The sequence below is a fragment of the Salvelinus alpinus genome, chromosome 11 (assembly GCF_045679555.1).
Source record: "Salvelinus alpinus chromosome 11, SLU_Salpinus.1, whole genome shotgun sequence".
NCBI lineage: Eukaryota > Metazoa > Chordata > Actinopteri > Salmoniformes > Salmonidae > Salvelinus > Salvelinus alpinus.
This window is the reverse complement of record NC_092096.1, coordinates 3,948,407-3,964,878: the sequence shown is the minus strand read 5'-3', so window position 1 is coordinate 3,964,878 and position 16,472 is coordinate 3,948,407. Positions and strand designations below refer to the sequence as shown.

Sequence of the window (16,472 nt, the reverse complement as noted above, 5' to 3'; positions counted from 1 at the left end):
GAGACGCTAGGTGGGGAGAGACTGCCGAGACGCTTAGTGGGGAGAGACTGCCGAGACGCTTAGTGGGGAGAGACTGCCGAGACGCTAGGTGGGGAGAGACTGCCGAGACGCTAGGTGGGGAGAGACTGCCGAGACGCTAGGTGGGGAGAGACTGCCGAGACGCTAGGTGGGGAGAGACTGCCGAGACGCTAGGTGGGGAGAGACTGCCGAGACGCTAGGTGGGGAGAGACTGCCGAGACGCTAGGTGGGGAGAGACTGCCGAGACGCTAGGTGGGGAGAGACTGCCGAGACGCTAGGTGGGGAGAGACTGCCGAGACGCTAGGTGGGGAGAGACTGCCGAGACGCCTGGTGGGGAGAGACTGCCGAGACGCTTAGTGGGGAGAGACTGCCGAGACGCCTGGTGGGGAGAGACTGCCGAGACGCTAGGTGGGGAGAGACTGCCGAGACGCTAGGTGGGGAGAGACTGCCGAGACGCTAGGTGGGGAGAGACTGCCGAGACGCTAGGTGGGGAGAGACTGCCGAGACGCTAGGTGGGGAGAGACTGCCGAGACGCTAGGTGGGGAGAGACTGCCGAGACGCTAGGTGGGGAGAGACTGCCGAGACGCTAGGTGGGGAGAGACTGCCGAGACGCCTGGTGGGGAGAGACTGCCGAGACGCTTAGTGGGGAGAGACTGCCGAGACGCCTGGTGGGGAGAGACTGCCGAGACGCTAGGTGGGGAGAGACTGCCGAGACGCTAGGTGGGGAGAGACTGCCGAGACGCTAGGTGGGGAGAGACTGCCGAGACGCCTGGTGGGGAGAGACGGCCGAGACGCTTAGTGGGGGGAGACTGCCGAGACGCTAGGTGGGGAGAGACTGCCGAGACGCCAGGTGGGGAGAGACTGCCGAGACGCTAGGTGGGGAGAGACTGCCGAGACGCTAGGTGGGGAGAGACTGCCGAGACGCCAGGTGGGGAGAGACTGCCGAGACGCTAGGTGGGGAGAGACTGCCGAGACGCCTGGTGGGGAGAGACTGCCGAGACGCCAGGTGGGGAGAGACTGCCGAGACGCTTGGTGGGGAGAGACTGCCGAGACGCTAGGTGGGGAGAGACTGCCGAGACGCTAGGTGGGGAGAGACTGCCGAGACGCTAGGTGGGGAGAGACTGCCGAGACGCTTGGTGGGGAGAGACTGCCGAGACGCTAGGTGGGGAGAGACTGCCAAGACGCTAGGTGGGGGAGACTGCCAAGACGCTAGGTGGGGAGAGACTGCCAAGACGCTAGGTGGGGGAGACTGCCGAGACGCTAGGTGGAGAGAGACTGCCAAGACGCTAGGTGGGGAGAGACTGCCAAGACGCTAGGCGGGGAGAGACTGCCAAGACGCTAGGCGGGGAGACTGCCAAGACGCTTGGTGGAGAGACTGCCAAGACGCTTGGTGGAGAGACTGCCAAGACGCTAGGTGGGGAGACTGCCAAGACGCTAGGTGGGGAGACTGCCAAGACGCTTGGTGGAGAGACTGCCAAGACGCTAGGTGGGGAGACTGCCAAGACGCTTGGTGGAGAGACTGCCAAGACGCTAGGTGGGGAGAGACTGCCAAGACGCTAGGTGGAGAGACTGCCAAGACGCTAGGTGGGGAGACTGCCAAGACGCTAGGTGGAGAGACTGCCAAGACGCTAGGTGGGGAGACTGCCAAGACGCTTGGTGGAGAGACTGCCAAGACGCTTAGTGGGGAGACTGCCGAGATGCCCCCCTCAGTTACAGTCCCCACCCCCCAGTTACAGTCCCCACCCCCCAGTTACAGTCTCCCCCCTCAGTTACAGTCTCCCCCCCCCCTCAGTGCTGCCCATAGATAGGTGAAGTCGGAGGTTTACATACACTGAGGTTGGAGTCATTAAAACTCGTTTTTCAACCACTCCACAAATATCTTGTTAACAAACTATAGTTTTGGCAAGTCAGTTAGGACATCTACTTTGTTCATGACACAAGTCATTTCTCCAACAATTGTTTACAGACAGATTATTTCACTTATAATTCACTGTATCACAATTCCAGTGGGTCAGAAGTTGACTGTGCCTTTAAACAGCTTGGAAAATTATCTGACCCAGTAGACGTTAGTGTGTTAACCCTGTACCTTGTGTCTGCCACGGTAGACGTTAGTGTGTTAGCCCTGTACCTTGTGTCTGCCACGGTAGACGTTAGTGTGTTAACCCTGTACCTTGTGTCTGCCACGGTAGACGTTAGTGTGTTAACCCTGTACCTTGTGTCTGCCACGGTAGACGTTAGTGTGTTAACCCTGTACCTTGTGTCTGCCACGGTAGACGTTAGCGTGTTAACCCTGTACCTTGTGTCTGCCACGGTAGATGTTAGTGTGTTAACTCTGTACCTTGTGTCTGCCACGGTAGATGTTAGTGTGTTAGCCCTGTACCTTGTGTCTGCCACGGTAGACGTTAGTGTGTTAACCCTGTACCTTGTGTCTGCCACGGTAGACGTTAACCCTGTACCTTGTGTCTGCCACGGTAGATGTTAGTGTGTTAACCCTGTACCTTGTGTCTGCCACGGTAGACGTTAGTGTGTTAACCCTGTACCTTGTGTCTGCCACGGTAGACGTTAGTGTGTTAACCCTGTACCTTGTGTCTGCCACGGTAGATGTTAGTGTGTTAACCCTGTACCTTGTGTCTGCCACGGTAGACGTTAGTGTGTTAACCCTGTACCTTGTGTCTGCCACGGTAGACGTTAGTGTGTTAACCCTGTACCTTGTGTCTGCCACGGTAGATGTTAGTGTGTTAACCCTGTACCTTGTGTCTGCCACGGTAGACGTTAGTGTGTTAACCCTGTACCTTGTGTCTGCCACGGTAGACGTTAGTGTGTTAACTCTGTACCTTGTGTCTGCCACGGTAGACGTTAGTGTGTTAACCCTGTACCTTGTGTCTGCCACGGTAGACGTTAGTGTGTTAACCCTGTACCTTGTGTCTGCCACGGTAGACGTTAGTGTGTTAACCCTGTACCTTGTGTCTGCCACGGTAGATGTTAGTGTGTTAGCCCTGTACCTTGTGTCTGCCACGGTAGACGTTAGTGTGTTAACCCTGTACCTTGTGTCTGCCACGGTAGACGTTAACCCTGTACCTTGTGTCTGCCACAGTAGACGTTAGTGTGTTAACCCTGTACCTTGTGTCTGCCACGGTAGATGTTAGTGTGTTAACCCTGTACCTTGTGTCTGCCACGGTAGACGTTAGTGTGTTAACCCTGTACCTTGTGTCTGCCACGGTAGACGTTAGTGTGTTAACCCTGTACCTTGTGTCTGCCACGGTAGACGTTAGTGTGTTAACCCTGTACCTTGTGTCTGCCACGGTAGACGTTAGTGTGTTAACCCTGTACCTTGTGTCTGCCACGGTAGACGTTAGTGTGTTAACTCTGTACCTTGTGTCTGCCACGGTAGACGTTAGTGTGTTAACCCTGTACCTTGTGTCTGCCACGGTAGACGTTAGTGTGTTAACCCTGTACCTTGTGTCTGCCACGGTAGACGTTAGTGTGTTAACCCTGTACCTTGTGTCTGCCACGGTAGACGTTAGTCCTGTACCTTGTGTCTGCCACGGTAGATGTTAGTGTGTTAACCCTGTACCTTGTGTCTGCCACGGTAGATGTTAGTGTGTTAACCCTGTACCTTGTGTCTGCCACGGTAGACGTTAGCGTGTTAGTCCTGTACCTTGTGTCTGCCACGGTAGACGTTAGTGTGTTAACTCTGTACCTTGTGTCTGCCACGGTAGACGTTAGTGTGTTAACCCTGTACCTTGTGTCTGCCACGGTAGACGTTAGTGTGTTAACCCTGTACCTTGTGTCTGCCACGGTAGACGTTAGTGTGTTAACCCTGTACCTTGTGTCTGCCACGGTAGACGTTAGTCCTGTACCTTGTGTCTGCCACGGTAGACGTTAGTGTGTTAACCCTGTACCTTGTGTCTGCCACGGTAGATGTTAGTGTGTTAACCCTGTACCTTGTGTCTGCCACGGTAGATGTTAACCCTGTACCTTGTGTCTGCCACGGTAGACGTTAGTGTGTTAACCCTGTACCTTGTGTCTGCCACGGTAGACGTTAGCGTGTTAACCCTGTACCTTGTGTCTGCCACGGTAGACGTTAGCGTGTTAACCCTGTACCTTGTGTCTGCCACGGTAGATGTTAGTGTGTTAACCCTGTACCTTGTGTCTGCCACGGTAGATGTTAGTGTGTTAACCCTGTACCTTGTGTCTGCCACGGTAGACGTTAGCGTGTTAGTCCTGTACCTTGTGTCTGCCACGGTAGATGTTAGTGTGTTAACCCTGTACCTTGTGTCTGCCACGGTAGACGTTAGCGTGTTAACCCTGTACCTTGTGTCTGCCACGGTAGACGTTAGTGTGTTAGTCCTGTACCTTGTGTCTGCCACGGTAGATGTTAGTGTGTTAACCCTGTACCTTGTGTCTGCCACGGTAGACGTTAGCGTGTGAACCCTGTACCTTGTGTCTGCCACGGTAGACGTTAGTGTGTTAACCCTGTACCTTGTGTCTGCCACGGTAGACGTTAGTGTGTTAGTCCGGTACCTTGTGTCTGCCACGGTAGATGTTAGTGTGTTAACCCTGTACCTTGTGTCTGCCACGGTAGACGTTAGTGTGTTAGTCCGGTACCTTGTGTCTGCCACGGTAGACGTTAGTGTGTTAACCCTGTACCTTGTGTCTGCCACGGTAGACGTTAGCGTGTTAGTCCTGTACCTTGTGTCTGCCACGGTAGACGTTAGCGTGTTAACCCTGTACCTTGTGTCTGCCACGGTAGACGTTAGCTGTAGCCCCCTGCCCCAGCAGGTCTGAGATGAGCCACAGGTAGTTGGCTGTGCTCTGCATGACGATGGCTTCAGGTTCACCTGTAGTGGAGAACAAACCAGCACCTTCAGACAGCAGACTAAGGGGAACGGCATGTTGAACCAGCACCTTCAGACAGCAGACTAAGGGGAACGGCATGTTGAACAACCAGCACCTTCAGACAGCAGACTAAGGGGAACGGCATGTTGAACCAGCACCTTCAGACAGCAGACTAAGGGGAACGGCATGTTGAACCAGCACCTTCAGACAGCAGACTAAGGGGAACGGCATGTTGAACCAGCACCTTCAGACAGCACACTAAGGGGAACGGCATGTTGAACAACCAGCACCTTCAGACAGCACACTAAGGGGAACGGCATGTTGAACCAGCACCTTCAGACAGCAGACTAAGGGGAACGGCATGTTGAACCAGCACCTTCAGACAGCACACTAAGGGGAACGGCATGTTGAACAACCAGCACCTTCAGACAGCACACTAAGGGGAACGGCATGTTGAACCAGCACCTTCAGACAGCAGACTAAGGGGAACGGCATGTTGAACCAGCACCTTCAGACAGCAGACTAAGGGGAACGGCATGTTGAACCAGCACCTTCAGACAGCAGACTAAGGGGAACGGCATGTTGAACCAGCACCTTCAGACAGCACACTAAGGGGAACGGCATGTTGAACCAGCACCTTCAGACAGCAGACTAAGGGGAACGGCATGTTGAACCAGCACCTTCAGACAGCAGACTAAGGGGAACGGCATGTTGAACCAGCACCTTCAGACAGCAGACTAAGGGGAACGGCATGTTGAACCAGCACCTTCAGACAGCACACTAAGGGGAACGGCATGTTGAACCAGCACCTTCAGACAGCAGACTAAGGGGAACGGCATGTTGAACAACCAGCACCTTCAGACAGCAGACTAAGGGGAACGGCATGTTGAACCAGCACCTTCAGACAGCAGACTAAGGGGAACGGCATGTTGAACCAGCACCTTCAGACAGCAGACTAAGGGGAACGACATGTTGAACCAGCACCTTCAGACAGCAGACTAAGGGGAACGGCATGTTGAACCAGCACCTTCAGACAGCAGACTAAGGGGAACGGCATGTTGAACCAGCACCTTCAGACAGCAGACTAAGGGGAACGGCATGTTGAACAACCAGCACCTTCAGACAGCAGACTAAGGGGAACGGCATGTTGAACCAGCACCTTCAGACAGCACACTAAGGGGAACGGCATGTTGAACCAGCACCTTCAGACAGCACACTAAGGGGAACGGCATGTTGAACCAGCACCTTCAGACAGCAGACTAAGGGGAACGGCATGTTGAACCAGCACCTTCAGACAGCAGACTAAGGGGAACGGCGTGTTGAACCAGCACCTTCAGACAGCAGACTAAGGGGAACGGCATGTTGAACCAGCACCTTCAGACAGCAGACTAAGGGGAACGGCATGTTGAACCAGCACCTTCAGACAGCAGACTAAGGGGAACGACATGTTGAACCAGCACCTTCAGACAGCAGACTAAGGGGAACGGCATGTTGAACCAGCACCTTCAGACAGCAGACTAAGGGGAACGGCATGTTGAACCAGCACCTTCAGACAGCAGACTAAGGGGAACGGCATGTTGAACCAGCACCTTCAGACAGCACACTAAGGGGAACGGCATGTTGAACCAGCACCTTCAGACAGCACACTAAGGGGAACGGCATGTTGAACCAGCACCTTCAGACAGCAGACTAAGGGGAACGGCATGTTGAACAACCAGCACCTTCAGACAGCACACTAAGTGAGGGACATGGCATACTGAACAACTAGCTCTGGTCCAGGGTGTTAGTGAGGGACATGGCATACTGAACCACTAGCTCTGGTCCAGGGTGTTAGTGAGGGACATGGCATACTGAACAACTAGCTCTGGTCCAGGGTGTTAGTGAGGGACATGGCATACTGAACAACTAGCTCTGGTCCAGGGTGTTAGTGAGGGACATGGCATACTGAATAACTAGCTCTGGTCCAGGGTGTTAGTGAGGGACATGGCATACTGAACAACTAGCTCTGGTCCAGGGTGTTAGTGAGGGACATGGCATACTGAACTACTAGCTCTGGTCCAGGGTGTTAGTGAGGGACACGGCATTCTGAACCACTAGCTCTGGTCCAGGGTGTTAGTGAGGGACACGGCATACTGAACCACTAGCTCTGGTCCAGGGTGTTAGTGAGGGACATGGCATACTGAACAACTAGCTCTGGTCCAGGGTGTTAGTGAGGGACATGGCATACTGAACCACTAGCTCTGGTCCAGGGTGTTAGTGAGGGACATGGCATACTGAACAACTAGCTCTGGTCCAGGGTGTTAGTGAGGGACATGGCATACTGAACCACTAACTAGCTCTGGTCCAGGGTGTTAGTGAGGGACACGGCATACTGAACCACTAGCTCTGGTCCAGGGTGTTAGTGAGGGACATGGCATACTGAACCACTAGCTCTGGTCCAGGGTGTTAGTGAGGGACATGGCATACTGAATAACTACTGTTCATCATTTAACTTATTTCACCTGTAGCCTGATAAACTGCATCGTTTCCTGAGTCGTAGTGGGAGACACCATATCATCCCCTGACTCCAAATGGGTTATACATTGGTTATAAATATTTGCGCATAAAGCGGTTTCAAACCACCATTTCGCGCATAATTAAATGTACCTACATAATAAGATTCCACCAATGATGAACAGACAAATGATCTATCAGCATTTATAAAATTGTACCAAAACTTCCTGTTTCCATCACAGCTGTCGTGCTAAAAAAAAAAAAGATACGACTTTTACTGGCATAAAAACTGTCGATGCGTTTAGTAAAGGGAAATCCACTTCCTGACTCAGCAGTGTCACAGATAATAGGAGGCCTCGCTGATCCACTGAGAAATTAGCGAAAATAAAAACCTACCGCTGTAAATCTAGACGAGAGCGATAATCCATAATCCTGTACCTGGATTTCAAGCAGTCTAATTGTGTGTAAAACGAACGTACCAGCACTGATCACCGTATTACACGGTGACGCCATGGCACACCGCTGGGAAACTCCCCTCCGGCCCAATGCGTTCACAATTATGACAAATATATAGACAGCTCTCTATCCATGACAATGTCCTAGTTACATGTAAAAGTCTAACTAACGTTGTAGTATTGGTGCGAAACGTCATTTGACTATTACAAAATGCTGTAGTAACGTTAGTAGCTAACGTTACTAGCTAGCTAGCTTGTTTTTTTAGCTAGCTAAAGTTGTGACCTAACTACGCATCAGGCAATTCACCCAAGCAATGGCTTGTGTTACATTTTGTCTTCTTAACTAACTGCACCAAATAATGCTGAAGGAGGAGAAAATGTATTTAGATAAACGTTATATTCGTGGCTAGCTAGCCAGTCTGTCTTCCTGATTCACAGTGAATAACAACAAGGATGACAGTTCCCACCTCCCCAAAACGACGTGCACCGACATTACACACGTACAACTGGGAGCTCGACAAAAACGACAGCGTGTGCAGTTAAAACACGTTGTAGTATTACAATATAACTGTATATTTTTACATTTTGTCAGCTAAAATCACAAGTATAATTAAGTTGTGTTTATTTCCTTACCTCCAGAAAAACCAGAATCCTTTCGCTTCTGGATCACGTGGTGGGAATGACTCAATCAGAAAGCAGTATGAAAAGGGGGTGTGGTTCATCTTTACCGTAATTCCTGGAAAAGAAGATACTAAGAATATGAGCGGTCTGGAAAGCAACCTAGTGTAGTTTTGATTTCAGGTGCAATACATCGGGCCAGTTGTCTTTTCATTGAGCCTGGAGGGGAAAATGAAAGCACCGGCACTGAGTTTCTTAAACACAGAGGCGCAACATCTCAAGACTTCCGGGAACGCTTTCGAAGCAGACCAGGACGGAGTTTGAGAAGTAAATTAGAGAAGTGAGCAATTCATTCTTTAGATTTCTAGAAAATGTACATCTAAAGGCACAACCTAAATTCGAGCCAATGTCTTAAGTAGTTGAACATGTTACTACTCCAACCTCGTGAAAATAAACTGATAACTTTTTTAAATGTTCGTCAAAAACGACTTTAAATCGAAGGAGCGCCTTTGAGTTGACGGCTTGCACATGCGCAGTTTGGCGCGAGTTGAGTTAGCCTCGAAAACTTGTTAGTTCGCATGAGTAACTAGCCGACGTCGCCTACAAGCGTGAGCTGGGGTTTCTATCTTCGTACTGTACTGTCTTTGGCAACAGTCACGCTCAATAATCATATGGATTTATCCAACATTAGTTCAAGGTTGTGGTGAATTAGAGCGGGAGAGCACGGTACCCGTTAACGATAATGACCACACCCCCGGGGAAATGTTGGCTGCTGCCCTGTGCATACATGACAAACTGGAAGATAGACAAAAGGACATATACAGACAATAAAGTAGAAAAGTGCAATTCATGAGCCAAACACCAAACACATCACATTTTAATAGTCACATCTGCCGAATACAACAGAATACAACCTTACAGTGAAATACTTACAAGCCCCTAACCAACAATGCAGTTTGAAAAATACAAATAAGAAATAAAAGTAACAAGTAGTTAAAGAGCAGCAGTAAAATAACAATAGCGAGACTATATACAGGGGGTACCAGGTAATACATACATGTAGGTAGAATTATTAAAGTGAGGGGGGACAATGCAAATAGTCTGGGTGGTAGCGGCACCGTAGCCTAGTGGTTAGAGCGTTGGACTAGTAACCGAAAGGTTGCAAGATCGAATCCCTGAGCTGACAAGGTACAAATCTGTCATTGTGCCCCTGAACAAGGCAGTTAACCCACTGTTCCGAGGCCGTCATTGAATATAAGAATGTGTTCTTAACTTACTTGCCTAGTTAAATAAAGGTAAAATAAAAAATGTGATGTTAAGGAGTCTTATGTCTTGGGAGTAGAAGCCTCTTGGACCTGGCACTCCGGTACCGCTTGCCGTGTGGTAGCAGAGAGAACAGTCTATGACTAGGGTGGCTGGAGTCTGACAATTTTTAGGCCCTTCCTCGGACACCGGTCCTGGATGGCAGGAAGCTTGACCCCAGTGATGTACTGGGCTGTAAGCACTACCCTCTAGTGCCTTGCGGTCGGAGCCCGAGCAGTTGCCGTACCAGGCAGTGATGGAACCAGTCAGGATGCTCTCAATGGTGCAGCTGTAGAACCTTTTGAGGATCTGAGGACCCATGCCAAATCTTTTCAGTCTCCTGAGGGGGAATAGGTTTTGTCATGCCCTCTTCACAACTGTCTTGGTGTGTTTGGACCATTCTAGTTTGTTGGTGATGTGGACACCAAGGAACTTGAAGCTCTCAACCTGCTCCACTACAGCCCTGTCGGTGAGAATGGGGGCGTGCTCGGTCCTCCTTTTCCTGTAGTCCACAATCATTTCCTTTGCCTTGATCACATTGAGGGAGAGGTTGTTGTCCTGGCACCACATGGCCAGGTCTCTGACCTCTTCCCTATAGGCTGTCTCATCGTTGTCAGTGATCAGGCCTACCACTGTTGTGTCATCGACAAACTTAATGATGGTGTTGGAGTCGTGCCTGGATGTGCAGTCATGAGTGAACAGTGAGTACAGGAGGGTCCTGAGGGGCCCCGTGTTAAGGATCAGCGTGGCGGATGTGTTGTTACCTACCCTTACCACCTGGGGGCGGCCCGTCAGGAAGTCCAGGATCCAGTTGCAGAGGGAGGTGTTTAGTCCCAGGGTCCTTAGCTTATTTATGAGCTTTGAGGGCACTATGGTGTTGAATACTGAGCTGTAGTCAATGAATAGCATTCTCACATAGGTGTTCTTGGGCACAGGCACTATGGTGGTCTGCTTACAACTTGTTGGTATTACAGACTTGGACAGGGAGAGGTTGAAAATGTCAGTTTAGACACTTGCTAGTTGGTCAGCGCATGCTCGCAGTACACGTCCTGGTAATCCGTCTGGCCCTGCGCACTTTTGAATGTTGACCTGTTTAAAGGTCTTACATCGGCATCGGAGCAGTGATCATCCAGTCGTCCGGAACAGCTGGTGCTCTCATGCATGTTTCAGTGTTATTTACCTCAAAGCGAGCATAGAAGTAGTTTAACTCGTCTGGTAGGCTCGTGTCACTGGGCAGCTCTCGGCTGTACTTCCCTTTTCCCAGCCACCGTGCTTCTACACCTGCATTGCTTGCTGTTTGGGGTTTTAGGTTGGGTTTCTGTACAGCACTTTGAGACATCAGCTGATGTAAGAAGGGCTTTATAAATATATTTGATTTGATTTTATAATGGACAGAACAAAGTGTGAATGGACAACGTTCAAGATGAAAGTTCATTCATTTTATAAAAATAAAGAAAATCACCATTTAATTTTGTTACAACAGCTTCTAGTAGTATTGAATGGGCTGTACACATCCATTACATCCTGGTTTACATGGAAAGCAGATTAACGTAGAAAAAAGTAGAGTTGAGTGGAAATGAAAATAATCCCTCTGACTAACCAAATGTTGGTTGAGCTGTATCCATCCTTGCAAAGCATCATGGTATCAAAATGGAGGAAGGAGAAAATGTTCAAACTGCCAATAAACCTCTGCTGTGTTTCCCCATCTTTATGTCAGAGCTCCAGAAACAACCCAGTTTAAAGAAGGATCCCTTTTCCCCCACCGTCTTTTTAGTTTGAGACAGGACAGAGACAGACACGACAGAGATGGGACAGAGAGAAGACAGAGACGGGACAGAGACAGGACAGAGAGAGAACAGGACAGAGATGGTACAGAGAAAGAACAGGACAGAGAGAGGACAGAGAAAAGACAGAGACAGACAGGACAGAGATGGGACAGAGACAGAACAGGACAGAGAACAGGACAGAGACAGGACAGAGACAGGACAGAGACAGACTGGACAGAGAACAGGACAGAGACGGGACAGAGACGGGACAGAGAACAGGACAGAGAGAGGACAGAGAGAGAGACAGGACAGAGACGGGACAGAGAGAGGACAGAGAGAGAGACAGGACAGAGACGGGACAGAGAACAGGACAGAGACATTACTAAAGGATTGTTGATATTGTCTGAGACTGTCGCCATACGTTTGGACTGACTGACACATCGTAGAAAAATAAAATGAGGCATATAGTGAAAAAAGGAATGACAAAGTACTGCAAGAATTCAATGAATAGATATACAATGTTTTTCTTTATAGCTTATAAATACGGTAATATACACAATGTGGTACAAAAATATTAAAACACTTTGCAAAGAAAACTAAATGATTTGAAGAACTGATCAGGTACAATAACTAGTCCTCTGTGGAGAAGTTTACCTCGGGGGAAGATGGAGGGGGAGACAGAGAGTACAGGTGAAAGAGAGCGAGACCTCAGAAGGTAGGCTACAGCGTAAAATAGATTACCCCTCAGTAACAGATGTGGTCTGTCTCATCCAGACAGGATAGATAACCCCTCAGTAACAGATGTGGTCTGTCTCATCCAGACAGGATAGATAACCCCTCCCTCAGTAACAGATGTGGTCTGTCTCATCCAGACAGGATAGATAACCCCTCCCTCAGTAACAGATGTGGTCTGTCTCATCCAGACAGGATAACCCCTCCCTCAGTAACAGATGTGGTCTGTCTCATCCAGACAGGATAGATAACCCCTCCCCTCAGTAACAGATGTGGTCTGTCTCATCCAGACAGGATAGATTACCCCTCCCTCAGTAACAGATGTGGTCTGTCTCATCCAGACAGGATAGATAACCCCCCCCTCAGTAACAGATGTGGTCTGTCTCATCCAGACAGGATAGATAACCCCTCCCTCAGTAACAGATGTGGTCTGTCTCATCCAGACAGGATAGATAACCCCCCCTCAGTAACAGATGTGGTCTGTCTCATCCAGACAGGATATATAACCCCTCCCTCAGTAACAGATGTGGTCTGTCTCATCCAGACAGGATAGATAACCCCCCCCTCAGTAACAGATGTGGTCTGTCTCATCCAGACAGGATAGATTACCCCTCCCTCAGTAACAGATGTGGTCTGTCTCATCCAGACAGGATAGATAACCCCCCCCTCAGTAACAGATGTGGTCTGTCTCATCCAGACAGGATAGATAACCCCTCCCTCAGTAACAGATGTGGTCTGTCTCATCCAGACAGGATAGATAACCCCCCCCTCAGTAACAGATGTGGTCTGTCTCATCCAGACAGGATAGATAACCCCCCCCTCAGTAACAGATGTGGTCTGGGTCTGTCTCATCCAGACAGGATAGATAACCCCTCCCTCAGTAACAGATGTGGTCTGTCTCATCCAGACAGGATAGATAACCCCCCCCCCCCCTCAGTAACAGATGTGGTCTGTCTCATCCAGACAGGATAGATAACCCCCCCCTCAGTAACAGATGTGGTCTGTCTCATCCAGACAGGATAGATAACCCCTCCCTCAGTAACAGATGTGGTCTGTCTCATCCAGACAGGATAGATAACCCCCCCCCCCCTCAGTAACAGATGTGGTCTGTCTCATCCAGACAGGATAGATAACCCCCCCCTCAGTAACAGATGTGGTCTGTCTCATCCAGACAGGATAGATAACCCCTCCCTCAGTAACAGATGTGGTCTGTCTCATCCAGACAGGATAGATAACCCCCCCCTCAGTAACAGATGTGGTCTGTCTCATCCAGACAGGATAGATAACCCCTCCCTCAGTAACAGATGTGGTCTGTCTCATCCAGACAGGATATATAACCCCTCCCTCAGTAACAGATGTGGTCTGTCTCATCCAGACAGGATAGATAACCCCCCCCCTCAGTAACAGATGTGGTCTGTCTCATCCAGACAGGATAGATAACCCCCCCCCCCCCCTCAGTAACAGATGTGGTCTGTCTCATCCAGACAGGATAGATAACCCCCCCCTCAGTAACAGATGTGGTCTGGGTCTGTCTCATCCAGACAGGATAGATAACCCCTCCCTCAGTAACAGATGTGGTCTGTCTCATCCAGACAGGATAGATAACCCCCCCCCCCCCTCAGTAACAGATGTGGTCTGTCTCATCCAGACAGGATAGATAACCCCCCCCTCAGTAACAGATGTGGTCTGTCTCATCCAGACAGGATAGATAACCCCTCCCTCAGTAACAGATGTGGTCTGTCTCATCCAGACAGGATAGATAACCCCCCCCCCCCCTCAGTAACAGATGTGGTCTGTCTCATCCAGACAGGATAGATAACCCCCCCCTCAGTAACAGATGTGGTCTGTCTCATCCAGACAGGATAGATAACCCCTCCCTCAGTAACAGATGTGGTCTGTCTCATCCAGACAGGATAGATAACCCCCCCCTCAGTAACAGATGTGGTCTGTCTCATCCAGACAGGATAGATAACCCCTCCCTCAGTAACAGATGTGGTCTGTCTCATCCAGACAGGATATATAACCCCTCCCTCAGTAACAGATGTGGTCTGTCTCATCCAGACAGGATAGATAACCCCCCCCCTCAGTAACAGATGTGGTCTGTCTCATCCAGACAGGATAGATAACCCCCCCTCAGTAACAGATGTGGTCTGTCTCATCCAGACAGGATAAAGAGAATACTCAGTTGCAGTCTGGCATTTAAAACAAAAACATAAAAATATATATAAAATAACCTCAAATGACAGAACATAGATTTTGGTTGAATATTGTGCAGTAGTAACCTCATCAGATGTGTGAATCTGTTCCCCATCACACGACAATACAGCGTGATGACGTTGTGTCTTTCTGACCTTCTGTGAACCCTGACCTCGACCTCTGTACCCTACCCCTTCCTGGACCAATGGGTCGGGTCAGGGGTGATGTGGTAGTGATGAGGGGTCCTGGGTCGGGTCAGGAGTGATGAGGGGCCCTGGGTCGGGTCAGGAGTGTTGTGGTAGTGATGAGGGGCCCTGGGTCGGGTCAGGAGTGTTGTGGTAGTGATGAGGGTCCCTGGGTCGGGTCAGGAGTGTTGTGGTAGTGATGAGGGTCCCTGGGTCGGGTCAGGAGTGTTGTGGTAGTGATGAGGGGCCCTGGGTCGGGTCAGGAGTGATGTGGTAGTGATGAGGGGCCCTGGGTCGGGTCAGGAGTGTTGTGGTAGTGATGAGGGGCCCTGGGTCGGGTCAGGAGTGATGTGGTAGTGATGAGGGGTCCTGGGTCGGGTCAGGAGTGTTGTGGTAGTGATGAGGGACCCTGGGTCGGGTCAGGAGTGTTGTGGTAGTGATGAGGGACCTGGGTCGGGACAGGAGTGTTGTGGTAGTGATGAGGGACCCTGGGTCGGGTCAGGAGTGTTGTGGTAGTGATGAGGGACCCTGGGTCGGGTCAGGGGTGTTGTGGTTGTGATGAGGGGACCTGGGTCGGGTCAGGAGTGTTGTGGTAGTGATGAGGGGCCCTGGGTCGGGTCAGGAGTGATGTGGTTGTGATGAGGGGACCTGGGTCGGGTCAGGAGTGTTGTGGTAGTGATGAGGGGCCCTGGGTCGGGTCAGGAGTGTTGTGGTAGTGATGAGGGGACCTGGGTCGGGTCAGGGGTGATGAGGGGACCTGGGTCGGGTCAGGAGTGTTGTGGTAGTGATGAGGGGACCTGGGTCGGGTCAGGAGTGTTGTGGTAGTGATGAGGGGCCCTGGGTCGGGTCAGGAGTGATGTGGTAGTGATGAGGGGACCTGGGTCGGGTCAGGGGTGATGAGGGGACCTGGGTCGGGTCAGGAGTGTTGTGGTAGTGATGAGGGGCCCTGGGTCGGGTCAGGAGTGTTGTGGTAGTGATGAGGGGCCCTGGGTCGGGTCAGGAGTGTTGTGGTAGTGATGAGGGGCCCTGGGTCGGGTCAGGGGTGTTGTGGTAGTGATGAGGGGCCCTGGGTCGGGTCAGGAGTGTTGTGGTAGTGATGAGGGGCCCTGGGTCGGGTCAGGGGTGATGTGGTAGTGATGAGGGGCCCTGGGTCGGGTCAGGGGTGTTGTGGTAGTGATGAGGGGCCCTGGGTCGGGTCAGGGGTGATGTGGTAGTGATGAGGGGACCTGGGTCGGGTCAGGAGTGTTGTGGTAGTGATGAGGGGTCCTGGGTCGGGTCAGAGGTTCTATATGTACCCTGTTAGATGACTCATAAGGACCTTGTATAATATGTAGTACCTAGTTGAAGCAATACATGCCGACAGGCAGACAGGAAGTCCTGGAAAACCAGGAAACCATTAAAAGAAGCTCAAATCACTCAGTACACCTTGTTGTCTGTTACTATGGAAACCAGCTGACTGGTTACTACGGCGATCACTGATCCACTACAAAATTGCTGCCCAGGATGCAGAGTGCCATGGTGCAGTAGCTGTCTGTCGCCTCCAGGGGGCGTCATCCTGCCTCACCCCTCCCTCCCTCCATCCTCTCCTCGTTCCAACGGCCAGTCTGTCGCCTCCAGGGGGCGTCATCCTGCCTCACCCCTCCCTCCATCCTCTCCTCGTTCCAACGGCCAGTAGCTGTCTGTCGCCTCCAGGGGGCGTCATCCTGCCTCACCCCTCCCTCCATCCTCTCCTCGTTCCAACGGCCAGTAGCTGTCTGTCGCCTCCAGGGGGCGTCATCCTGCCTCACCCCTCCCTCCATCCTCTCCTCGTTCCAACGGCCAGTAGCTGTCTGTCGCCTCCAGGGGGCGTCATCCTGCCTCACCCCTCC

The 16,472-nt window shown here is 51.1% G+C and overlaps 1 protein-coding gene across 2 annotated transcripts in view; it reads right to left on the bottom strand.

The window, feature by feature from the left end:
* The window catches only part of tbk1 (TANK-binding kinase 1), an 86,058-nt gene extending 77,489 nt beyond the window's left edge, over positions 1-8,569 (bottom strand). Inside the window, exons 1-2 of one of the 2 annotated variants that reach the window (XM_071331540.1) lie at positions 8,439-8,569; positions 4,753-4,859 (exon numbers count right to left, since the gene is read on the bottom strand). In XM_071331540.1, the coding sequence (XP_071187641.1) occupies positions 4,753-4,839 (87 nt within the window). In that variant the 5' untranslated portion in view covers positions 4,840-4,859; positions 8,439-8,569. Of the gene's footprint in view, positions 1-4,752; positions 4,860-7,829; positions 7,852-8,438 lie in introns of those variants that run through there. The other variant, XM_071331539.1, reaches the window with a different exon arrangement.
* Positions 8,570-16,472: the final 7,903 nt, after the last annotated feature.